At 41.2% G+C, this 26,805-nt stretch overlaps 1 protein-coding gene across 1 annotated transcript; it reads left to right on the top strand.

The window, feature by feature from the left end:
• Nucleotides 1–1,984: 1,984 nt before the first annotated feature.
• nup133 (nucleoporin 133) lies at nucleotides 1,985–20,154 on the top strand. Its single transcript, XM_068320827.1, has 25 exons — nucleotides 1,985–2,236; nucleotides 2,396–2,511; nucleotides 2,685–2,788; nucleotides 3,133–3,366; nucleotides 3,504–3,674; nucleotides 3,876–4,031; nucleotides 4,721–4,791; nucleotides 5,122–5,269; nucleotides 5,418–5,568; nucleotides 7,889–8,043; nucleotides 8,206–8,297; nucleotides 9,199–9,356; nucleotides 10,605–10,699; nucleotides 12,770–12,994; nucleotides 13,068–13,190; nucleotides 13,314–13,413; nucleotides 14,704–14,967; nucleotides 15,778–15,911; nucleotides 16,835–16,993; nucleotides 17,868–18,003; nucleotides 18,121–18,239; nucleotides 18,452–18,532; nucleotides 18,625–18,689; nucleotides 18,842–18,930; nucleotides 19,603–20,154. Exons 1-25 carry the CDS (start codon nucleotides 2,109–2,111, stop codon nucleotides 19,734–19,736), a joined length of 3,408 nt encoding a protein of 1,135 aa, XP_068176928.1. The 5' UTR covers nucleotides 1,985–2,108; the 3' UTR covers nucleotides 19,737–20,154.
• Nucleotides 20,155–26,805: the final 6,651 nt, after the last annotated feature.

Genomic DNA, 26,805 nt, shown 5'->3' with positions numbered 1-26,805 from the left:
GCAATTAAAGGTACATAGAGCAGGATTGGTGCACAAAAAAGAAATGTAGGGTGCGAAGAGCAAAAAACAGACTTGATACACAGAACACCAACACCAAAATACACAACAGATATGTACAATATAAAATGTATGTGCAATGGTGTAATAAAGATATCAACACCCTTCATATTGTGGCAGAATTATGTGTGTTGGTATGAAGGGTGTAAAAGTGCAAACAAAGTGGAAACATAAAAGACAAATACACTGTTAATAATAGTTATGTTGAATATTAACTCAAAACGCAGTCAGTTCAAAACCTATTTAGTACCTAATGTAGTTTTTTCAAAACCTAAGTTTGAAACCTAGTGAGTTTTGTTTTAACTTCAAATCTGTCAAACACTAGTGCAGCCGACTGAGATTGACGGGTGGCTGGAAAGGTGCAACAAGTGCTCTGGCAGAGGACACTTTACCAATGACAAAGGTCAGAATTTTTTACACAATGCAGGAGCGGTGTCAGTTCCAACAGTGTGGTGGATTCAGAGCTGAGTTGATAACTTTAAACGACACACAAGGTGTGTGTGAATTCAAAACAACAAGATCAGAGAAATATTCTTTTTGCATACTTCAGTGTTTTGATAATTACGCCCACAATCTCTTAATATTTGACAAGACACTTGTAGTTTGTCCTTTTTTAAATTTTTGCTCTTCTCTTCTCATTCTTGTCTGGCAGCACGGGGTTGTTTCATTCAGCCTAGGCTCCGATACATTTGCATGTATTTTGGTCTTTAGTGGAGCTGCAACATCCATGACAGTTTGACAGGTTCTCAGAAACCAGGAGTCAACAGCTTCCGTATCCTCATACTGGTTCTGGAATAGCACACCTCTGTCCAAAATCAGCCGAGAAGACAGCAGCAGTGGAGGGGTTAATAACTCGCCGTCTGAGAGCAGACTCGTCAGTCTGAACTGTGTGAAAGCGAACAGCAGCTTCGAACAGTACAAGCTTACGATTGTAGAAAAACATCACAGACCTCCATGTTAAAAACAGGCAAATCATAACATAAAACCACATCAGGCGTGTGACCACGTTCATGTGTAGGTCCCACAACAGACTGCACAAGATTTAAGAGTTATGATGTTTGAAAACAGTGGCTCTTGTGTGGCCTGATATAGACTAGCAGAATAAAGATGCATATGGATACCATGTATTGACAGAATACTCTTATTTTTTTTCTTTTTTTTTGGTAGATTTACATAGAAGCTACAACCTGCCGGATGATGGTATGTGGAACTGGAATAAGCAGAAGAACATAATGTCTTAAGTACGCACATTGCAGATGCTGGTAATTTTAAAACAAGTGGAGAAAATAATAGAAAAGAAGCTTGAGATCACACCAACAACATCATGATAAACTGTATAAAATTCATTCACTTTAATTGTTTATCAAGAAAAGCAGGTGAAAGTCTTTTGGTTCTAGCACATGTTGGTATGACAGGGTGGATGAGTTGAGAAACAGCATTTGACCCATTCCTGTTGGAGATAAGTCACTCACTCAGGTAAACACTGGCATGTAGACACGGGGGCCTGAGGCTCAAACCATCAGCTGTCTAATTAGTGGATGATGCCCTGACTCACAAAACTGCTGGCAATGAGGATGGAATTGGAATGATAAATACTGTACAATGATAGAACAAAGCCTAAAGGATTTCATAATCAAATGATGACTGGACATAAACATACAAAATAGGCTGCAGTAATGCTTTTAAAAAGAACACAGAGATTTATTTATTTCTTTTTTTACAGGAAATAATAGCTTTTACAGGAGTAAGTTACTTGAGGGCAGCTCTGTGTCATTACAGTTAGAGTGGGTTTCACCGGTGTCTATTAGTGCGTGTGTACTCCAGGGCAGCAGGTGGCGGTAACGCACCAGTAAAGCTGGATGCCAACCGCCGCAAAAAAAAAAATAGCATGACAAAATCTTCACACGCTCTTTGATGACGTATTTCTTACGCGACAACACCGCGCGCCGTTCGGATGATATTGTAACGTGTGATTTGTTGGCGTTAGACTCTACCGGCAGGGATTTCATATAGTTCTTCATCGTTGGTCAGTTCCACCTCTCACAGCAGACATGTTCAGTCCCCGCGCCGCCCTGGGCTCCGGCCGCCGACACCAGGGCAGAGCCACCGGGAGGAAGAGCATCCCCTCTGCGGCGCCCAGTCTCCTGTTCTCCCCGCGGAGGACGACTCTGTCAGCTCGGTGGGTGAAAACGCCCTCTCACTTTCTGTTGTTTAGATTTTAATAACTTTTAAGTTCAAATGTCTGTCCACGTTGAATGGCGTGTTGTTGTTGTTGTTGTTTTATTTCGGATTGACGTGTCTGGTAGTTGTAGGTCAGCTCTCATGTGATCTCTGGCAGGTCGACACCCACCAGAGCGCAGAGCCATGCGGCTGCTGAGTCGATCCACTACGACGTGCAAACCTTCGGCTCGTCGCTGCTTGTCAAAGTGATGGAGACCCTGACGATGGCTGACGGTAATGTAGACCGTGTCTCTCTTTGGAATGTTATGTGTTTGAGCCAAGGATTTTTTTGTGTGTGTGTTTTTTATATTGTTTTCCATTTTTCATTTCTTGTTGATGTTGTTTTCTGTGTAAGATGACTGTTTGTGGTGTTAACACAGAGGACCTGTTATTGTTGGTTTCTGCAGCTGATGACCAGATCTCAGTGGAGGTGAATGAGAGCGGCTGGGCGTGGATGGTGTGTGGAGAGAGACTGATCATCTGGAAGATCTGTCAGACTGCTGTAGCCAAGGTCAAGTTCAACTCTCTTGAAAAGATTTTGAAAACTAAAACATTGATGACGTTGCAGGAAGCGTGACATATGTGCAGTACTTCAAGACAGCAGTTACAGATCCACCATCACAAGGATTGTTAACATACACTCATTGTTCTGTTTGTATCATCAACAAACCAGCAGTCAGATTTGAGGGAAGTGATAGATACAGGTCAAGATTTGAAAGACAATTTTGTCAATGATGAAAACATTTTGATAGAATTCATAAACATTAACTATCTTTTGTTCGAGTTCACAATGTGTTGTTGTCAGACATTCATTCATTAATTCATTAAGTTCAACACATTCTGTTTTTCCTGCAGCTGTCAGTGTGTAAGGAGCTTCAGCTCCCCAGCAGTGAGTACAACTACACCGCTGATCTCATAGCTGTAACGTCAGCTTCACCCTTGGAGACGGCTGGCCTTCAGGCTGTCTCTGTCCTGGCGGTGGCCATGGAGGGAGTGGCTCGCTTTTGGCCCAGCCTGGCTCAGGATGGCAACTATACAGACACAGATGTGGACCTGGGAGATCTGTGTAACTTTGTTGTTGCCATCAGAGTAAGTGAATTGTCAGTAAATCATGTTTATCTTAGTGTCTCCCTCTGCCAATATTTGTATTTAAAAGCCTTTAATCTCCTTTCAGTGTGGTTTTAATATACCTGCTGTTGGTATTTATTTCTGACTTTATCTCTCAGGGTGAAAGCTTCATCTTGTCTTCAGTGAGGAATCGATTGCTGAGAGCAAGTGTGGATTCTTTGGGAAAGCTGCAGTACAGAGCCCTGATGCAGGGACAGGGGATGCTCTCTGGCATCGGGCGTCGTGTCTCCAGCCTGTTCGGCATACTCTCCCCTCCAGCCAACGACACAGTCAGTCATTTTAAAAGATTTTTTTTTAAATGTACAAAAAACATAGATTAAGCTGTGTCAAAACTATTTAGTGGTGCTTTTATAGTGATCATGTGAACAGTTTAAGACAAATCCTCAGGTGTATTTACAGTTTTTGTTTTTGTTTTGTATTTTAACTGTTGAATTTGCTGTTGGTTTACTTGTATGTTGTCTCTGCCGTAGCTCCAAAGTGTGTTGTGGCTGGATGGCGCTAGCTGCCTGTATACACTGACCAACTCCAGTCTGAGTAAATGGGAGGTGGATGACAACTATGAGCACCAAACCCTCAGCTGGGACGTGCAGAGAGCTCTGACTGAGAGCATTGCAGATGCCATCTGGGTCAGTAAAAGAATACACGATGATCTCGTGCATTGGGTTGTACATTATATACTGTGTTTAGCAATATCAGCTTCATTCTGTCACACAGTGGCCCATCTCACGTGAAAGTTATATTTTATATTTCAGCCTGATGTAAATGATTACCGTGTCGTATCATTTCAAATTTCAATTTCTAAAATTTAAATTGGAAAATTGGTACCCGTATGGATTGGATATTTATGCCTGTGTGACATTTTCTTTTTTCTTTTTTCTTTTTTTACTCAACTCATGGAATCCATCATTACTGCCAATGAATGCCAGCATAACTCGACTCCATTTGTGTGATGTTTAAAAAATATATATTCCATGTTTCATACACCAAAGAGTTTTGATGTGCAACACAGCAACATGAATAACTACATTTTACACATGTGACACACAGCGAAATGACATGACATGACATGACAGCTATGCCACATTTCCACTTTTGTATGTTTAATATAAAACTGCGAAACTGGGTGGAAAAAAGTACAGTAGGCGCGTGTGTTTTATTTACCCTCTGCTTGCAAAGGATGGCGGGTCTATGCTCAGGTTGACAAAGACTGGAATGGCTCACCAAAGTCTTGAACTGGTAGCGTAAAGGTGGGCAAAGAATTTGGACTGTATGGTCTTATATAAACAATATTTCATCAACATTTTTCTCCCACCAGGGTTCAGAGAGCAACTATGAGGAGATGAAGGAGGGTGCGAATGTGTCATACCTTGATATGAAGCGTAGCCAGTGAGTTTGTTCATTTGTTTCTGTTCATGTGTGTGTCTGTGTCAGGTTAGTCTGTGACAACAGTGGTGTGTAACGTGTTGTGGAAACTCGTGTTGTTTTAAATTCGCAGCTCACTTTGACATTGTCTGTCACTACTTGTGATTGGTCATCCTCTTTGTAAACGAGAATAACCGGTCAGCATTTAACATACAATACACATAACATAATTCCACCATCATTGACAATCATGTCATGAATCAAAAAGATCATTCGACTGTTGTTTAATTGTAGGTATATAAAAGAGAATATCTCAAGTCCCTCCAAGTCAGAGATCATATTGTGTGGTTTCAGAGTGGGTCTGGTGGTTTTGGCTGCGGCCTGGCATCTGTCAGACACTCCATGCCTGGCTTACTTCTGCCTAGTCACCCTGCAGGACAGCGGAGCCACCATCTCCGACCAGTTCACTGTTGAAGTCACCAAGTACAACCCTCCGTTCCAGGTCAGTCCTAATCCTGATGTCCGCTGACTTTTCTGACTCTTCTGCCTTTATGTGAAACTCTAACAATCAACTTGCTGGATCTTAAATTTCTTTGCAATGATGATGTTGCGGTGACATTATTATTGAATATGTTTTTGCATTTCGTCAGAGTGAGGAGGCCCTTCAGGCTACGAGGCTGGTGCTACCACCCTCTCCCGGCTCTACTGCCTTCCTGTATAACAAGGAGCTGGTGTTTGCTTGTGCAACAGGAACCAGCAGGGGAGGACCACCTGACGAAAATATCAGTTTTAATTCACCTGGTGAGAAAAAAAACAACCTTATGCTTCTACCTTCTAATCAACCAACATTTTAAAATGAGATAATACAGTGAAGGGATATTTAAGTATAGAAGCTTTAAATGCTCCAAAAGAAGCCAGTACTGTAATTGAAGATATTACAGTTCTGGTGATATAGTTCTATTTATTTATTTTTTCAAATGTATTTGTTTTTTTCTTTGAGGACAGGTAAAGAGTGGTATGCCATCTACAAATTGTGCCTTACTTATGTGGAGGAAATACGTCTATGTCGAGCTGATCTGTATGATTTTGTGTGAACTGTGTTACTTTGAATAGAATTTGAGGACAATTGGAGGATAGGATTTGGGCCTGAGGAACAATTAGTGATGATGACCAGGATCCAAAATGTCTTAGGAATTACTTACCTTTGTATAATGCGAGCAATCACAAGATTTGATAGTTAGGAAACTCCAAGGTATTTTCTTCTAAAACAATTTAAATGCCTTTATCAAACATGGTCTTTGACTCACTGATGAAGGCTTGATGCCAAAACATAGTTGTGCTGTGTGTGTTTGTGTATTATGGGGGTCTGTACACACTAACATATATAGATTGGCATGCGTATGATTAACAAAGATACTAGAGTGTCTTCTTCTTCTTTTCCTTTCGGCTTTTCCCTTCAGGGGTCGCCACAGCGAATCAATTTCCTCCATCTAGCCCTGTCCTTTGAATCCTCTTCTCTCACACCAACTACCTTCATGTTATCCCTCACTACATCCATAAACCTCCTCTTTGGTCTTCTTCTAGGCCTCCTGCCTGGCAGTTCAAAACTCAGCATCCTTCTACCAATATATTCACTATCTCTCCTCTGGACATGTCCAAACCATCTCAGTCTGGCCTCTCTGACTTTATCTCCAAAACCTCTAACATGTGCTGTCCCTCTGATGTACTCATTCCTGATCCTATCCTTCCTGGTCACTCCCAGAGAGAACCTCAGCATCTTCATCTCTGCTACCTCCAGCTCTGTCTCCTGTCTTTTCTTCAGTGACACTGTCTCTAGACCAAACAACATCGCTGGTCTCACCACAGTTTTGTACACCTTTTCTTTCATTTTAGCTGAAACTCTTCTATCACACATCACACCTGACACCTTCCTCCACCCGTTCCATCCTGCCTGTACACGCTTCTTCACCTCTTTTCCACACTCTCCATTGCTCTGGACTGTTGAGCCTAAGTACTTAAAGTCCTCCACCTTCTTGATCTCTTCTCCCTGTAACCTCACTCTTCCACTTGGGTTCCTCTCATTCACACACATGTACTCTGTCTTAGATACTAGAGTGTGCTGTCTTAATTTCCCTTCGGGGATCATAATAAGTCACAGTTCATTTCACCTCAAGAAAGTAGTACATACCTGGGATGCGCTTCGAGAAAAAATTGTGCATCCCAAATTGACGTTGATTCATCCCAAAAGTAAAACAGAATATACGGTAGAATATACGGAAGGATTTTTGCCTATAGTACAATATAAAAACTAAACAAACTGTTAATTTCCATGTTTTTATTAATGACATCATAACTATTAGAGTAAAGAGAAAAAAGGTTAAATTAGTTTTATCAAAATGTTAAAGCCTGGTCCTCATAAAAAAAACCTATTAGAAATAATGAAAGACGTACCATTTTTAAAAAAAATTTTGCTTTTCACTCAATGCTTTTCTTTGCCTTTAATTCATACACCGTATTCTCCTGTGGACACTGCACCAAGCTGGCAGAGCCTTATCTACACACATTTCAGTAATATGTCAGTAATATCTGACTCTTTTCCTTTATTAACTTTTGATTGTTTTTTATGAAAGAAAGCACTCATTGTCACTTGGTTTTTCTCCAACTTTTGCATTTTTTTCAGAGGCATGGTGATAATCAACCTTTATTTGTATCTGTATGTGCTTAATCACATCAGCAGACATTTCAAAGCGCTTTAACAGACAGACAAACCCAACAGCATAAGCGATAGCTTTTGCTTGCTCTGGAGGGTCTAACTAACTCCTTGCTCTCACTGCAGCGTGTGAAATGAGCAGACGTCGTTTTGCTGTTTGGTTGATGTTAATAAGGCAGAATCACGTAGGTGACAATCGTGACTCGTGAGTTTCTCGCATGAGATCAAAACTTAATGGCAATTTCCGGGTTCGATATTTAAATGGAGAAATGGAAAAATTGTCAATATTTTGTTGAATGGAAGTGCATTTTAACGCTGTCTGACAACCGTGCATCCCTGTCAAGAAACGTATATAAAATTTAAATAAATAAATAAAGCTTTCTTTCTGCTTTAAAAATCACATCTGTCCAGGTGATGGTCTACTTGGAGGAGGCTGCTGCGCAAACCTGCCGGTTTTCTTCTCTCAGAACAGTGGCCTGGTGGCAGTGGTGGCCCGAGAGAGTGCATCCATCCTTCCAGAAACAATGGAGGACTCACTCTGCTCCTCGCTGGCTGCTGCTCCAGAGGTAAAACAGCCTGGCTCCTGTAATAGAGTTGATATTTTAATTTATTATTTTATTATATTGGAGCCATTAGAATTTTTTATGATTCAAAAAGACTAAAGAAGCAAAGGAAATGGCACAGAAACCTGTGTCTGTGACTGAATCGTAATGCATTTGAAATTAAAGGTTTCGTCCATGGAGACTCCAACCAGAGCGGAACCTATAGCTCAGGAGGACAAAACCAAACTTCTAAAGGGTGCTTTCCTGCAGTTCTGTCGGTAAGTCAGTCAGAAAAAGAGGAAGAACTTTGAATGCTTATTCTCCTACAGGACCCAGCAGCCTGTCACTGCAGAAACAAAAACTACAACACCCGATCAGTGTGCTGGGCGTCTGTTTGCAAAGGGAGGCGGGTCTATGCTCTGGTTGACAGAGACTGGAATGGCTTAACAAAGTCTTTTCTGTTTATGTGATGCATGAATTTCACGAGTGTCCCACCATTTAGGAGATTCAGAGGAAATCCAGATGCTGTTTATCCCCATTGGAGTAGTGTAAATGAGTACAGATTTTGACTGATTCTTGTATCCCCGTAGTTACCAACTTAACATCCTTCCATTTTCTTCAACCTCTTGTCACATGTGAGGGTGTGTGTGTGTGTGTGTGTGTCCCACTTGAAGATGTAAAGAAATACACTAGATTGTTTGTTCATTAATTCATTCATTCTCTTAAAGATAAGACAACTGTTACAATTTCACTTCACTGTTTATCCAAAATTAAGGTTCACAGGTTCTATTGGAGGCTATGCCAGCTCCCTAGAGGCGATAGGTCGGGTGCACCTCGGATAGGACACCAGCAGGGCCACATGAAAGAGAAACATTAACTCAAACAATCAACTACATACGTTTTTTGTGGTGGGAGGAATCTGGGACTTTCTTGCTGTGAGGCAACAGCACTACCCACTGCATAGCTGTAATTTGGTGATAGTTCCACAAAATTCTGCCTGGTTTAGTTACCTGAAATATGTAACACAAAAGATCAGGGAAAGTCATTACTGATAAAGTGCCTGCTTAGGAAGTTTATTTATTTATTTACTGTATTGGTTTTCAAATACAGTATGTATTTAAAATGTATAGATTTAGTTACTGCTATAGTAGTGACTGAAAATCCTCACTTTTTTGTCAGAAATGATCTAGTTGGAGCTCAGCTGGTCACAGACGAACTCTTCCCTGCTGACTGTGAGGAGGGTGCTGAGTTGGACAGCATCGTGACACAAATAAACCTGGATCTGGTGGATGATTACCCGGCCTCTGACCCACGCTGGGCTGAGTCTGTCCCTGATGGTAAGCAGGAAAAACAGGGTTTATGCACCTCTCACTGAAAATTCTTGATGAAAATTTTGAAATTGATCAGAGAGGTAAATGGTGAAGTATTTCTTCAAATTTATAATAAACAAGGATCTTACAATCAACTTAGTTATTTGGGAAGTTACAATTCTCCCACTATAAATATTTTTCTAATCAAGCCAATGTTCAAATTTCAAAATAATTATGTGTACGTCACATCAACAGGCAGATGAAACAGTTGTGTTTCTTTTAACAGTTTTCTTGTTATTTTACGATTCCAGTATTTGTGACGGACAGATATAAAGTCGAGTAAAATGACATAAACGTAATTACGTAATGTTTTTCCATGTATTCTTTTGAAAAACATTTTATCGAGGATGACTTTAATGGAAACAACATAAACTGAGGTATAGCTGTATTTTATTTCAATTATATGTTGTTTTTATATCCTGTAGTTATTATTGGTACGTCTTAGAGAATAGTACGTTCATGTAGTAGTAGAGTAGTAACGGCACTGAAATGACCTCAAATGACAATTATAGATTCAAATATAATAAATAACAACTTACAAACTCTTCAGTTTACAGACAACTTTTTGTAACTAAAGTGTAATTGTTTCCTAAATTTCCCAGTTTGGGATAAATAAAGTATATCTATCTCTATATCTATCTTATCTATCTATCTTATCTATCTATCTTATCTATCTGTAAGACTACTTTTATCCAGTGAGACGTTATCCTTTATCCAGTGAGCATCAGTTCTTTGGTTGAAAATGCCTTTTTGATGCTAGAGGTCAAAGGACAATGTAGAACAGTAACTCACATAACAACTCATTTCTGCAAGCTACCAAGAAAAGGATCTTTGAACCTTAATGCAGTTTGACTACAGTAGCAGAATATCACACCAGGTGCAGCCTCTGTCAGCCTATAGCAGAAAACTGAGGCCATAATTCCCACTGCCTGTGTAGAGTTACCTGATCTGATAAGTTATGATTTCTGCCACTACATTTAGATAACATGATCAATAGGCATGGATCCATCTTGCCTTGTATCAGCAAATCAGGTTAGTGGTGTAATTACAAAAAAAATGAACAATTTCTAAAAACCTTTTAAATAAGGTTTAATTTAGGGGGGAAATAACGTTGATAGGAAATTAACAATTAGACCAAAATGGTGGTGGTTTTGAGTAGGTCATTCAAATAGTTTGCTCACTGTTTATTTCAAGATAACTGTGTTTTTGTTCCAGAAAGCACTGGATTTCCCCTCACCTCCCTCATCATCCTCCACCAGCTGGAGGACAAGATGAAGGCCCACGGCTGCTTCATGGACTTCCTGCTCCAGGTACACACACACACACACACAAATAAATATATAGTGGAGGTGGTATTCGTTCTGATATATATTTAGTTCTGGGTTGTTGGAAGATATTTATGTACAGTATAGAATGAAACGGCAGGTTAAGCTCGTCAGGTGTCTGCTTACCGTCCTCATTTGTTTTGGCCTTTCTTCTGCTTGTATTCAGTTCCTAAAATATTGGCAGTTACACTTCTGCATTATATGTAAATTTATTGTTTCTTTTAAGGTTTGGTGCCGCCAGTAGCTGCTACCGTGTAAATATCATGCACTTCAACAGAAAATCGGTCTTTTTTTATATATATATTTATGAGAATAAAGATAGGATTATCTCCCAAATTTAACACAGAGCAAAATCAAAAGCACATCCATTTACAAATCAAGTAAGTTATGCAGAAACACAGTCTATGGAGGTGAAGATGATGGGAGATAACTATGTCATGACAACTTCTTTTGAGCAAAACTAGGCAGATCAGATGTATACCCTGAAATAGTGGTGTGCAAAGCTGCTTATTTTGAAATTGATGCGATACCAAGTAAATACAGGCCAGTATCGCCGATATCGATACTTTTCAATAAATAAGGTGCAACATCTAAACACAAGACGGGGGGAGGTGGTGCACAGTTTGCCTGCTCTGCGCTGACACAGGCAAGTCTGACAATCTGTTTCCTTTTTGCAAACAAGAGTGGAACTTAAGGAATCGATCTCACCCGGCTAGGATCGACCCAATGTCAATGCCGACTTGGTATCAATACTTTCAATACTTGGATCGATCTGTCTACCACTACCACAAAGCAGCAAGGCAGTTAGGGACTGCAACATCCCGCGACACCCCTGAATTCAACATTTTACCCATACCTACACTTTTTTGTGCCTTTGACTTTCTGAAAATGTTACTTTTTTTTGTGATTATATCTCACCAGGTTTCAGAGATGTGTATCTAAAAAGGTGTACAGTGCGCCATCGTTCCTTGTGGTTAACGCGTTCCAGGAACCACAAGCGACAAACGAATTCCACGATATAGCAACAAACTTATTATTATTATTAAACTTATCTTATTTGTGGTAATTTAAATGTTTATGAACTCTCTACATACTGATATTAAACCACCTTCTATCTGTATTACCTTTTTCCCACACTCTTATCGACTGTTTAAAGCACTTTTGTGCTTTAAAAAGAACACGTAGCGCACTTCTGGATGCACGTACGGTATCCAGAAGCCAAATTTTTGCCTTCCAAAAATTTGCGACGAGTATAAAAGTTGAAATTTGACCTTGACCTAGTTTTCTCAAGGTCAAGGTCATCATCTCATTTTCATCCCCTTTGCCACCCGAGTATTGTGCTTTTTGTTTCATCTTTCTATCTGCAATGAATGCAAAAATATTTGATGTACTAACGGATGTACGAACCAACACAGAAACGCTGACAATTACAATACATCCCCTTTGTGGAATGTACAAACATTAACCTTAGTTTGGACTGTGACATGGAGCACAAAGGTATAGTTATCACTTTAATTTTAGATTCAATGATGTTAAACTTGATTAATACCATACAATGCTTCATTAACTAATAATTTGTGTTGGACCAAGAAACATCAAATACGTATTTCACCTCAGCTGCTGCCTGCAAGGACTGTCTTGTAAATGTTCACAAGGTGGTGCTGTTGCTCAGAACACCAGTCATCTGTGTTTACGTCTGAGGACATGGTCTGTTCAGGAATTGATGTGTGTAATGTTAGAAGAGGCTAACGTAGCCTCAAGCAGTGGGAGTGAAGTGGAGCCTATGACGTAGCATAGCATAGAAAAGACATAAAGGTAGAAGGGGTGGTCAGTGCGGTTCTCCTGGTGTTGCTCGGTGTTTAAGCTTCCCTCAAAAGTCCGAAGAAGATAGCGACTTAGAATTCTCACAATAGTAATTGTAAAAGTGACAACTTACAAACTGTCCTGTGTGTCATGCCTGTGTTGAATTCATTGCCTTTCTCCTGCTTAGGTTCCGTAAAGGATCAGCTTTATAGATGAATGCCTGAAGTGATGGTAACCATGTTCTCTTTACAGGTGGGTCTACTGGATCGACTTGGTCAGGTGACAGTACGTTCTTCTCCCATGGCAACAAGGCTGCTGCTCTGCGAACATGCCGAGAAGCTTCAGGCAGCCATGGTGCTAAAGAACCACCACAGCAAACACCCTGAGCTAGTGAACCGGGCCATCAGTATTGCACTGCAGAGGAACAACACTGCCGTGCCGCCCAGTCTCACTGCTGCTGACGTCTTCTTCAGAGAGGTGTGTGTCTGACTGTTCTTCTGCATTCATGCATGTGGTTTATATCTAAGCTATTTATCGTGTGCGTTCCCAGGTGTCTCAGATCTCCTCTGTGTTCGACTGTCTGCTGGAGGAGGAAGAGCGAACTCTGAAGGAGAACACGGTCGACTCGGTGCAGTGGGCTGAAGTGGTTCTCAACATCAACAATATCATTAAGGTGAAGGACGTGTGCTGGCATAAATGGAAGAGCACATCACTGACGTTATTAAAAAACACTTATACCAATTTTGTGAAGTTAAATAACTAACGTGTGTGTGTGTGCGTGTGTGTGTGCACACAGGACAGTCTTCAGGCTGCCGGTCAGTACAGGGAGACCAAGGCCTCCATATACAGAGCCTCTGAAAACGCTGATGCAGAGCCTGAATATATCCCATGGACAGGTTAGACAAACTCATTCAAAGCATCTTCAGATCTTCTTTCTTCCCCATCAGCTTGTTTGTCACTGGTTTCAATGAAAATTACTTCAAATACATATCACATACGATATATTGTATTCCTCAGCTATTCAGGTGTTCCAATTACTTCCATGGCCATGGGTGTATAAAATCAAACACCTAGGTTTGTAGTTGCAAACCTAGGTGAATAGTTTTATAAACATTTTGGGGATTTTTGTTTGTTTTTTTGTTTTTGTTGTTGTTTTGGGGGTGGTTAGGCCTGGCACATAATCCTGACCTCAATCCAAAAGAACAGCTCTAGGCTGAATTAGAGCAGAAACTGTGAGCCAGGCCTTCTCGTCCAACATCAGTGTCTGAAGACAAATGGTAAAAAAAATTTCCATTACATACTCCAAATGCTTTTGGAAAGCATATATGCCAGTACCACAATATTTGTCTACCCCAGACTGTCTGTCTCCCCCCCCAATCTGTGTGTCTCCCCCTGCCCCCCAGTCTGTGTGTCTCTGTGGCCCTGTGTCCGCCAGTCTCTGTCAGTCTGTAGTACTTTAAAATTAAGTGACAAGAGGTCTCTAGGTGTGACTTTTGTCAGTTTTTCTTCGGCAAACACAATAAGCATTTGAAAATGTACTTTTTCTTGTCTGAGTCCGCGTTGTCCTTTTTCACTTCTACAAACTCAAACATATCCTTAAGATAAGACCATGGGTTTTCTTCCCCCGCCTCATCATGTTCATCAGATTCAACGGAGGCTTCTTCGACAGTCGCCGTTGCCACCACGGTCTTGTTTTGAGCTGATTGGGTAGGAGATGACGTATTTCCGCTTTTACGTAAATCCCAGTTGAGAACGTGTACTGTGATAGGTTTCCTTCTTTGACGAACACTGCGTGTGGCCAGTTGCATTTTAGGGGTGGGGGGGTGGGGACATAAAAATAACAGCAGGCAAACCTAAAAGTAACGAGTATTCATGAGCCTTCTCAGAAATTAACTCGAGTAACAGTAAAAATCTTTGCCTTGGAAATGTATTCGAGTAAGAGTAATAAGTATGATAGAATTCTAGTATTTAAGTAAAGTAAAAATCCTCAGAATCCTTACTTAAGTACAGTACTTAAGTAAATTTACTCCGTTACTGTCCACCCCTGGTGTTATCCCAGTGTAACATATATTATCTAATGTAATTTAAGTGATAACAACATTGTAATGAAATGTAATACATAAATAATGCTGCCCTTAACATGAACAATGGACTTTTTAACATGAAAACTGTCTTTTCACCTGCAGCATCTGGAGGTGTCAAAGGTGTTCGGACAGTCATCTCTCGCCAGCATGAGATCATCCTGCAGTCCGTGTACCCGCATGCTGACTCGGAGCTGCGCAGCACTCTTTGCGAGCAGCTGGTGGCATTACTAGATATCTACTTGGGGGGCTATGTGGCCCAGCTGACATCTCTGCAGAAGCAGAGGCCCCCAGGGGCCCAACAAGAACGCTATAACAGCCTAGAGATGGAGTACAGTCAATGTCGCTCTGAGGTCCTTGCCCCTCTGTGTAAGTGGAAAACAAAACGCCACTGACATTACACTGAGAGTGTAATAATAAAATCTATTCAACATTACATTAGAGTGGAAACCAGTCAGTAGCTGCTGCATCTTCATAGTGATTCAGAGGATATCAGTTGAGTAGCTGGTCCTTCATTTGGACCTAGGACACATTAGTGACCACACTATTAACTGAGTGTGATGTCTGAGGCTTAGACCACTCCTGAATGTGGTCTGAGTGATCCCACCTCAAATCCTGCAGGTGTTCATTTGCATCTGTACTAGAGATGTGATTGTAATTTTACTCAGGATGGATGCCCTTAACTGTTTGGACACTATAATCCTCAATTCATAATGATCTATAGTGTTTCTTTAAGTTAAAAAAAATCTGATTTGATTTGTTTATCCTTACATTTTGTTACATTGTTAAAAGATGATATAAGAAATAATTTTGTATGGAAGGTGGGGGTTTAATATTTGCCATTTTGTTTTTTTTACATACTTTTTGTCTGATAATATGATTGTATAAAGGACTAGGAGTGATCAGGAACTTCATTTAGTGAGCATTTCATTCACACATGACTCCATTTAGTTAGATTTAGTTTTTAGTAAAGTCACAATCATATGTGAAAATTACTTCAAGATTGGATTAAAGAAATAACAGACAAGATTTCTTCAAAACTGAGCTGCAAGTGATAGGCACATCTGTCAGAACTTGCAAGTTGAAATCTAAAGATGTTACCATGTGTTGTGGAAGGTTATTCCACACTACATCCAGTAACTATAGTGTAGACCACTAGTTGTGTTCTCTGCTTTGCAGTGGACCTGGGACAGTACCAATGGGTGGCGGCCTTGGCTGAGAAGTACTGTGACTTTGACATTCTAGTCCAGATGTGTGAACAGACTGACAACCAGAGCCGTCTCCAGCACTACATGACCAAGTTTGCAGACCAGGTACACAGACCCAGAAACACCAAAGCACTATTTTTAGCATAGGGATGATAAATGTAAACAGGATTACATTTTAAATAACACTCAACTGATTCATTTCATACTGGACTTTTAGCCATAGCTAATTTGGCATTTACTTGGTAAAATACAATATTTTTCAACTTAATTCCTTGATACAGTACACAGCTGTTGGGTGGCTGTGGTTCAGTAGTACTAGTACCCTGTATTCATGTTTGTTGTCAAAGGGTGAATGTGGTTATTGGAAAGTTATTTAAGTCGTCAGTCAGGCTAGAAAAGTGCTATACAGTATAAGTAAAGTCTGTAATGTCCTACACATACAGTACAATACACCAGACATTACAGCACTGATCCCTGACAAACTTTATTTCTGACTGATTTTATAATATGGATTCTTTACTGACTCATTTATCTTGTATGTCTTATACAAGATAAATGTCCAACAAATTTTTATTGAAAGGAAACTGTCCACATTTCTGTATCTCACCATTAATTTTCCATTCATCCATTCAAACACTGATTATTTATTCACTTTATATGCGAAACCTAGGCATCATGATCCAGTGGGGTTACTAGTTTGAACCAGCTGAACATTGTGTCAACACTAATGATTATACTTTCATTTTTGTGAGCTTCAAACCAGCAATTAAATAGTCATTTGAAATATGATGGTTGCCATTTTGTTCATTGTGTAGTTTGGGCAGTGGTGTCAGTTTTATGTCTCTTCCATCTGTGTCTGTGGACACTTTTATTTTTAAAGATTTTTTTCAGCACATACAGTATATTGCAGTTTTGGCTTCACTATACAGTTTCCCTTAAGTCCACCACGCAGTAGTTTTACTTTCATTGATTTTGGAGCTTCCTCAGACAGCTGCTCAATAACGTTCTCTTTTCATCTCTTGCTGCAGAACTTTTCTGACTTCCTGTTCCGTTGGTACATGGAGAAGGGGAAGAGGGGAAAACTGCTGTCCCAGCCAGCCGCTCAGCACCAGCAGCTGGCCAGCTTCCTGCAGTCCCACCAGCATCTGAGCTGGCTGCACCACATCCACATCCACGACTACCGTAGTGTATGACCCATGCTCACTTCCATCAAGTGTATCACCTATGAATATGACATGTACAAATACATGAACACATACTAAACATCTTCTTTAGGTCTAGAGTACAATAAAGATATTTACCTAATATGATGAAACTATTATATTTTAATTATGTTATTAACACTCTATTCAAATCAATCATAATTGGACATATGTTATGTCCAATGACTTCCTGATTAGATTGTTGCAGTAAATGTATTGTCAATATGGATGTCTGATATCAGAAAGGGAAAAGCTGTTGATATCATAATAAACTATTTTAGCACACCATAATATAAATATATTTATAAAAAGTAAGTAGTATATAAGTATAAAAACATTCTGAAATGTTCAAATCAATGAAAAATAAACCATATGTAATTGAAAATAGCACAAAAACATTCACGTATTGTAACAGAAAAAAATTGCTTTTGAAAAAATGATGTCATAAATTTTGATGTCAGCAACACATTTCAAAAAATGATTGTATGCTGCTCACAAGTTTCTCCTTTGTTGAATTTTCCGTTTTATAACGCATCATTATCATTTTCAGTGGGTGACAAGTCAGGACTGCAGGGAAACAGTCCTGGCTTAAAAAGATGTTGTCTACTTGACGGCATATGTTGCTCCAAAGCCTGAATATATCATGTAGCATTAATGGTGCCTCTATAAATGTGCAGGTTATCCCTGCCATGTTCGCAAATGCACCGTTAACACCATCACAGATACTGGTTTTGAACTGTTTATTTCTAGCAAGCTGGAATTGAATGTTTCAGTCACATTAAACTGTTAAAATGGAAAAAGCCAGTTTGTGTAGTTTGTATTTAAATGCCGTTAGTGATGCAGCATCATGTGTTTGCAGGCTCACAGAACACTCTACAACCAGGCCAACATGGAAACAAGGTACTTTGTGAAAAAGAAGACGCTGCTGGCGCTCAGTAAACTGACAGTGTTGGCGTCTGACCTGCCGGAGGATGAGCTCAACAAACAAGTTGATGGTAAAAGCATGCTCTGCTTCTCGTTGGGGATTTGTTACTTAGATTAGTTTGAAATTAAAAAATACTAACTTTCCATAATAGACCTCTAAGGAGTTGATTTGAATTCTCTCCAATCAGACATTTTGGAGCAGGAGCGCTTCCTACTGCACCAGGAGACTTTACCACGACAGCTCCTGGAGGAGAAGCAACAGGACCCTGACACCATGCCTCTGCTCAATGCTCACAATCTCATACAGGTGAGAGAAAACCAACCCAGAACCTCTGCAGAGGATCGTCAGGAGGAACCAGGACATTGTCTGTGGACACTGCTGAGTTTTTTCACACCATATTTTTCTTGTGTTTTTTGAACTTTAAAACATGAAAGGAAATTTTTAAACCATCCGAAATGTCTTGTTTATATTGACATTTTTTTTGAAAATGACACGTTTTCCTCCCTTCTTCTCCACAGTTATATATTTGTGATGACAACAGAAGAGCCAATGAGTATGACTTCAAAAAGGCTCTGGATCTGCTGGAGTACATTGAAGAGGTACCGTACTGATTTATGGAGTCTGCTCAATGTTTGGGCATGATGACGTTACATTTAAGTCAGCTTATGTGGATTGTCTGTTCGTCTTGCAGGAGGATTGTGTCGACATTGAGTCACTGAAGTGTGAGATCTTGGGTAAAGCACTCAGGAGAAATGAGTAAGATTGACCTGTGGAATTTTTTTGATTTTGTCATTTAATTTTTCTCAATAAATTAGAGGGGTACTTTGATTTATTAACATGTAACGCAGTCTCTTGTGAAATTTGTTTATATTTACCTCTGCGTGTTGATTGATGTTTGTGTCTGTCAGCTGGTCCTCGGCTGACGGGATTGACGACCCTCTGGAAGCCGCCAAGGACAGCACCTTCGTCAAGATCCTTCTCAAACTCATACAGGAAGGTGAGAAATCCATTTTTTGAAAAACAAACTGGGGTACAGGTAGCACAGTGGTGTGGGCACGTATCCCTTGGTCCCCCAGTAGCTACCAAACACAACCCATTGCTTTGTTCTGATAATGTTTAAAAATGTTTCACTTTAAATTTGAGAATGTGTGCATTGTTCCAAGAGTAGGATTGCTATTATCAATTATTCTAATTCTGTGGTCTTTTAATTTGGATGTTGTAAAATGAATACACAATGCTGTCTCACATTTATTTATTTTTATTTTGCTACAATAACTACAATATACTGTATTTGCTTTCACATTTAACAACTAAATGAATAACTTAATAGAAATAACTGACACATTATTGAATAATGATTCACTAGTCGTTGTTCTATAGTTGGTACCCACATTTGTACAGGATCTCATAAAGCATGTATCACTGAAGTCATCTGTTCAGAGATGGGGGGAGGGGGGCTGTCGTTTTGTCAAATCTGGAGAGCAGGTCCAACTTCTGCCTTTGATTTTTTGAATAGCAAAGGTGAGACGAAATTCTTGTTGTTGAAGTGCTCAGTTTCTCTCCAATTCATCTAATCCAAAATGTATTTGACGTGATATACTTACATTAAAAAAATAATGTGTAATCCATATTTGTTTCTGAAATATATTTTTTTACGTTTATTTTTCAGGAGTTTCTTTGCAGACATACCTGCCTGATGTCAAAGATCTGCTCGATCTGGATGAGCTGAGCTGTTTGAAGTCTAAACCCTACTTTGAGTTCGTCCTTCGAGCAAATTATGAACATTACCTCAAGCTCAGATGACTGCTGACTGCCCATTAAAATCTCCTGCCCCTCAACTTTCCTCTGCATTCTGATCATTTTTGGAATTATTCCCTTTTCTAAATAAAGTGTTTTTTTCTGTGTCTTGATTGCACTATTCTTCATTTGTTTTTATCCAGAAAAGATAAAAATCATCTGTATTCTAGTTATGTTGTTGTGTGACACAGTGATGCACCATATTATGTCTTAAGTTCCTTTCTGTGCAGCATTTTATGACATTTGTGCTATATGGTCCCCATATCTGCTTGGGTTCTTTCTGTTTGGGTTCTCTGGCTCCCTCCAAAAACCATGCATATTTGGTGAATTGCATAGTTCTGTTGTAATTTTTAACATCTGGTGGCATTTCTGAAATACTGTTCAAAATTAAAATCTATAAATGTGATTGCAAGAATTGTTCATGTAAAAAATTATGACGTAGATGTGACAAATAATTATGTATTGACAGAGGATTAGTTATTACTGGCAAGTCAGAAAATCTTGTAAAATCAACCCTGCATCCAGTAGAAGAAATAAGTCATTGTCATTTAATTTTGTGAAATATTACAATGTGAAAAAGGATCTTAAGATAGTGAGAAGATGCCTGTGGAATGGAGAAGTGTGCTGGTGCCCATTTTTAAGAACAAGGGAGATGTGCAGAGTTGTGGCAACTACAGAGGAATAAAGCTGATGAGCCATACAATGAAGTTATGGGAAAGAGTAGTGGAAGCTAGACTAAGGGCAGAAGTGAACATTTGTCAGCAGCAGTATGGTTTCATGACAAAAAAGAGTACTACAGATGCAGTATTTGCTTCGAGGATGAGAAGAGGGCCAGAGGGAGCTGAATTGTGTTTTTGTAGATCTGGAGAAAGCTTATGACAGGGTGCCCAGAGAAGAACTGTGGTATTGTATCAGGAAGTCTGGAGTGGCAGAGAAGTATGTTAGAACGCTGCAGGACATGTATGAGGACTGTAAGACAGTGGTGAGGTGTGCTGTAGGTGTGACTGGAGTTCAAGGTGGAGGTGGGACTGCATCAGGGATCAGATCTGAGCCCCTTCTTGTTCGCTATGGTGATGGACAGGCTGACAGACGAGGTTAGACAGGAATCTCCATGGACTATGATGTTTGCAGATGACATTGTGATCTGTAGTGAGAGCAGGGAACAGGTGGAGGAGAAGCTAGAGAGGTGGAGGTCTGTCCTGAAAAGGAGAGGAATGACAGTTAGCCACAGTAAGACAGAGTACATGTGTGTGAATGAGAGGGACCCTAGTGGACGAGTGAGGCTACAGGGAGAAGAGATCAAGAAGGTGGAGGATTTTAAGTACTTAGGGTCAACAGTCCAGAGTAATGGGGAGTGTGGGAAATAGGTGAAGAAGCGTGTCCAGGCAGGATGGAACGGGTGGAGAAAAGTGTCAGGTGTGATGTGTGATAGAGTTTCAGCTAAAATGTAAGGAAATGTGTACAAAACTGAGACCAGCAATGTTGTTTGGTCAAGAGACAGTGTCACTGAGGAAAAGACAGGAGACAGAGATGGAGGTTCTCTCTGGGAGTGACCAGGAAGGATAGGATCCGGAATGAGTACATCAGAGGGACAGCATATGTTAGAGGTTTTGGAGATAAAGTCAGAGAGGCCAGACTGAGACAGTTTGGACATGTCCAGAGGAGAGATGGTGAATACAGTGTTTTGGAAGAAGGATGCTGAGTTTTGAACTACCAGGCAGGAGGCCTAGAGGAAGACCAAAGAGGAAGTTTATGGATGTAGTGAAAGAGGACATGAAGGTAGTTGGTGTGAGAGAAGAGGATGCAGAAAACAGTTTTAGATGGAGGCAACTGATTCGCTGTGGCGACCCCTGAAGGGAAAAGCCGAAAGGAAAGAAAGAAGGTTACAATGTGAAAAAGGCTATGCAAATCTACCAATCAAATCTGAATTATTCAGCTCAGTTCAGGTTGGATTCAGCCTTCCAATATTTATAACTACTTTTTAACAATTTTATATGTCCCCATGTTCTTCCATCATTGAAAATAATACTAGGGAGTTCAAGAATTGTGAATTTTGAAATTGCAAATTTCCGAGTTTGGGATCAATTGAATATATGTATCTAAGAAATGCATTCAGCCAAAAAAAAATCTTACCCAACATTCCATTATGTGTTGTGGTGAGTAGAAAATAACTTTCTTTTAAATCAATGTAGACTCTTTATTAATATATAAATTGTTAATGTATTATTATTAATTTATTGACCAAAAAATGACAGCAATATCAATTTGTAAGCAGATCTCCAAAAACTGATTTGAATTAATTGTATAATTTGAATTACTTTTGCGCAAACACTGACACCCAAATCAGCAGAGGTGGAAAAACATTTACATCTACAGTCATATTTCTACATATATAATTTTAATGTTGACTAATTCATAATGTATCAAAATATAAACACTGTTAAAAATATTTGCATTAAAATATTAGTGTGTTCTTTTGATTGGTGTAGCTGATTGCTTATTTTTTACTTGAGATATCCTTTAATAATCCAATATTATTGGTTAGATTTTCTTTTTATTATATTGTTTATTATGTGAATCAGGTATAATCAGTGCATGTACCTTTGAATAATATAAATCTAAAAGAATTATGGAATATATGTATTTTAGCATGGTATCTATCTTGTAAAACAAGAGGAGAACTTGTTAAAACTGTTCATAGATGACATTTCTCAGCAGGAACTTGGTTTATTTACTGTTATACACTCTGTGGCCTCTTGCAATCTGATATCAGGTCCATCTGACCCAGAAGTGATGGAAACCTGAGCCTCACCCTAGAGGCTGGACACCATTAATCAGGAGGTCTTCCTGTTCAGTGATGAGGACTGGATGTTGATTATAAATACTGTAAACTCCTGCAGTGACTGACCACACTGTCAGGGATCCTCCACAATGTTCCAGTGGGTAAAGTTCTCTCTCTTACTCCATTCCCTATTGAATTGCCAGCCATCAAAGCAGAGGTCATGGATGACAGCACAAAGGTTAAACGGTCACCTGCCACCAAACCCGTAGCCACAGAATAACACGCTAGACACTGATAACAGCACAAAGGATGGACAGAGTGATTTGGTGGAGGCTGAGGAGACCAGAGAGTCAGCTCCCAAGATGGCACAGTCTCAGCTGGAGAAGGAGGAAGAGAATGATATTGTGATAGACGAGGAATTATTAAAGATAGCTCCTAAAAGAAAAAACGGAGCCTCTGACCTGCAGGCAGTCGGACCCCACCCACCACTTGCCTTACACCGATCAGGATGACCTCAAATGCTGCCATGAAGAGGATGGGGGAGATGGAGCATCCCATTGTGATCCCTACTTCCAGTTGTTGCCACCCAGTAGTGAACTTCTTCAGTGCAAAGAACACATTCAAGTCCTGGAAGTACTTGGGACTGGGAGTACTGGGTACTGAGTACTGGGACGTAGAAGAAGTCAAGGGCGTATGCTATCAGGTGGTGTGGGACTGACCCGTAGGCATTGGCTAGGTCCAGCCATATGACATGCAGATCTTTCTTCTCCGTCTTGGTGGTCTGGATCTGATCCCAAATCATTGAAGCATGCTCAACGCAGCCAGAGAAACCCAGGACTCCAGCTTTTTGGCAACTAGTATCGATGAAGCTGTTTTCCATCAGATAGGTGGTCATCCTTCTTGCCATCACAGAGAAGAATATCTTTCCCTCCAAGTTTAGTAGGGCTATGCTTCTGAACTGCCCAATGGTCTTTCCGTTCTGCTGTTTTGGAATGGAGACAGCAACTGCCCTTTGCCGCTCTGGTGGTATGCTCTGCTTCGCCCAGGCTACTCTCATCAGGGTCCACAGCTGCTTTAGCACGCCTGGGCAGTTCTTATAAAGCTTGTACGGTATTCCGTTAGGGCCTGGTGCTGATGCTGATCTCGCTCGCTGGATCACCTGTGTGACATCGCCGAGTTTGGGTTGTGATGTGTCAAACAGAGCTGATGGTTCTGTGTGTCTAGGCACGTACCCCGGTGAGCCTAGCGGATTGTTCCTTGCTGGGTCACTGTATTGAGCTCGGATATGTTCTTCCAGTTCTTCTTTGGAGACATCTAGGTTTCCACTTGTTTTCTCTGCAGGAGTGATCGTGCGTGCTGGAATGGATTCCTGAAGAAGTCTTTCCTTTTCTTTCCTTTTCCTCTATCTTCTGATGCGCTCTGCTCTCCGTAGGTTTGCGAGACATTTCTTGGTATCGTCCCAGAGGACTTTAAGACCTTCTTTCTCAGACTCCTCTGCTTTCCTCCAACACTTGCGGAGCTGCCTTCTGCTTGCCACTAGGTCATCAATCTCTTTCTCCCTCCTCCCCTTTGTCCATGCTGCTGGTTCTCTGACGGTCACCTCACCAAACCTGTTGCTGCATTCTTCATGCAATATCTCCCTGAACAGGTTTAGCTTGGATTCCACTGACCCGCGTAGTGCACTTTGCAGCAGCCCGCTCAAGTGTTCATCCAGCTTCCTCCACTCTTCATTTTCATTGGCCTTTGGCCACGTGATCTTATTTCTTCGGAGTGGGCTCTTCAGTTTCCTGGTCCTTTGATACGACTCCGTTCTTGGGTCACTTGGGGGTACAACCGGGTTCACTTCTGGATAGCATCTGTTTTGTTTTGTTTTGTTTTGTTTTTAATTTTAAAAAATCCAGAAGTGACCAATCAGTTTTTATGGACCAAGAGGTTTCTAGATTGAAGAAACTGATGAAAAAAGTAAAAAGCATGGTTGTGGAGAATGATAAGTTGTTTTTTGAATTTGTGTTTTTTTAGTTTGATAAATATTAAAAATGTTTTCTTTGTTCAGGAAACACACAATACTGTTGAAATCCTACCATTGTTTGTTTTTGAAATATGAATTCCTTTTTTGTGTGAATCTCTTTTGGATTTTGTGTCAAAGGGATTATCTTGTAATTTGGCTTTTATGAATAAACGTGATTTTAAAAATCAAAATCTCTCTCTCTCTCTCTCTCTCTCTCTAATTCTCTCTCTCTCTCTCTCTCTCTCTCTCTCTCTCTCTCCCCCTCTCTCTCTCACTCTGTCTCTCTGTCTCAGGGTCAACTGGGCTAAAAATAGTGAAAGTAGATTAGATTGAGGGACTTCAGCTGTACTAGTACTGTAATGCTCTGCACATGCACGAGCAGGCTGCAGTTTCCTTTGCTCACAGCGAGTTTTCATTCATTCATTCATTGTCATATGACCACTGCAGAGAGAGCATGCGAACTCCGCACAGAGCGGGACTTGAACCCGGGTCCGACGTGTTGTGCCCCCCAGCGAGTTTGTTATGCTTTATTTTGCGTTTTTTTCTATGTTTCTATTATTCCAATATAAATTTAGATAATGTATAGCAATATGCTAGTGTACTTCAGGGAGGAGTTGATGTCCATGAGGGTCAAAGGAGACCCAGCAACACGCGATCTCATCCCCGCTGAGCTCCGACGGAAATATCACAGATGCGGCGTTGAAAGGGCTAGACTAACGGCTAGAGCCGCTAACCGGAGGAGAGTCAAGCCCTCCGTCCTCTCCGTCATCATGGGGAACGTGAACTTGCTACCGAACAAGTTGGACGAACTGACGGCGCTGTGCAGGACTGAACAGCGCTACCGGGAAACCAGCTTGTTTGTGTTCTCCGAGACATGGCTAACTGGCGATGTGCCAGACGCTAATGTCAGACTAACCGGCTTCTCCTCTGTACGAGCGGACCGGGACACGAACACCGCCGGTAAAAAGAAAGGAGGTGGATTAATCATCTATACCAACGATAGATGGTGCCATCCGGGACATGTGACGATGAAATTAACACTGTAACAGCGATCTGGAGCTAACAGCTGTTAGCATCAGACCCTACTACCTGGCTCATGAATGTTCACACGTCATTGTCCTCGCCATCTATGTCCCTCCACGTGTGGACCCAGAGACTGCACGAGAGACCATCTGTGGGACCACTTCTGCTCTTCAGACAGGGCACCCGGAGGCGCTAGTCATTATCAACGGTGACTTTAATCACGTCACTTTGGACTCATCTCTCCCCACAATGGTCCAGTGTGTAGACTGCCCCACACGGAAGAACAGAACCATCGATCTGTTCTACACTAATGCTAAGGAGGCATACACCGCCACCCCACTCCCTCCACTAGGTAAATCAGACCATAACCTAGTGTACCTACAGCCCACCTACATTCCGCTGGTGAAACGGCTGCCAGCAACAACACGACAGGTCAGGAGGTGGTCCCCGGTAGCAGAAGAGATGCTGAGGGACTGCTTCCAGACCACCAACTGGGATGTTATTGTGGGCTCACATGGGGAGGACATCGAGGGGGCAGCTCAGTGTTTTACAGATTAAATGAACTTCTGTGTGGACACCGTGGCCCCTGTCAGGACAGTCAGGTGTTACCCCAAGAACAAACTCCCCTCTCCCGGCCCTGCAGACCGCTCCACTGATGCTCCCTCCTCCTGTGCTTCCTCTCCTTCCACCCCTGCCACTTCTCCCGAGCCCACTCCAAGAACTGCGAAGCTGTACGGCCCCACCTCAACCACTGTACTTCCAACCTCACCACGTCCTCCTGCTTCCACCACGACTGAGACCTGGTGACGACAATGCTGAGGAGGTTTCGTCCCTATAAGGCGGCTGGACCGGATAAGGTCTCCCCAAGACTCCTCCGAGCCTGTGCTTCGGAACTGGGGGACCCCCTGCAGCAATTGTTTAACCTCAGTCTGCGGATGGGGAGGGTCCCGTCACTGTGGAAGACCTCGTGCATCGTCCCTGTACGCAAGAAAGGACGCCCTACTGAGCTCAACGACCACCGACCGGTCGCTCTTACCTCCCACGTAATGAAGATCCTAGAGCGACTGGTCCTGGAGCTCATGCGCCCACAGGTGCAGGGTGCTATGGACCCTCTCCAGTTCGCCTATCAGGCCAAGGTTGGGGTTGATGACGCTGTCTTGTACCTCCTCCACCGCGTGCTCTCCTACCTGGACGCCGGAGGCTGTGCCGTCAGGGTGCTTTTCTTTGACTTTTCAAGTGCCTTCAACACCATCCAGCCCCGG

Source organism: Antennarius striatus, chromosome 8 (genome assembly GCF_040054535.1).
Source record: "Antennarius striatus isolate MH-2024 chromosome 8, ASM4005453v1, whole genome shotgun sequence".
In the NCBI taxonomy this organism is placed as follows: Eukaryota; Metazoa; Chordata; class Actinopteri; order Lophiiformes; family Antennariidae; genus Antennarius; species Antennarius striatus.
Note: the sequence above shows the minus strand (reverse complement) of the source record. Positions and strands in the feature narration are given on the sequence as shown.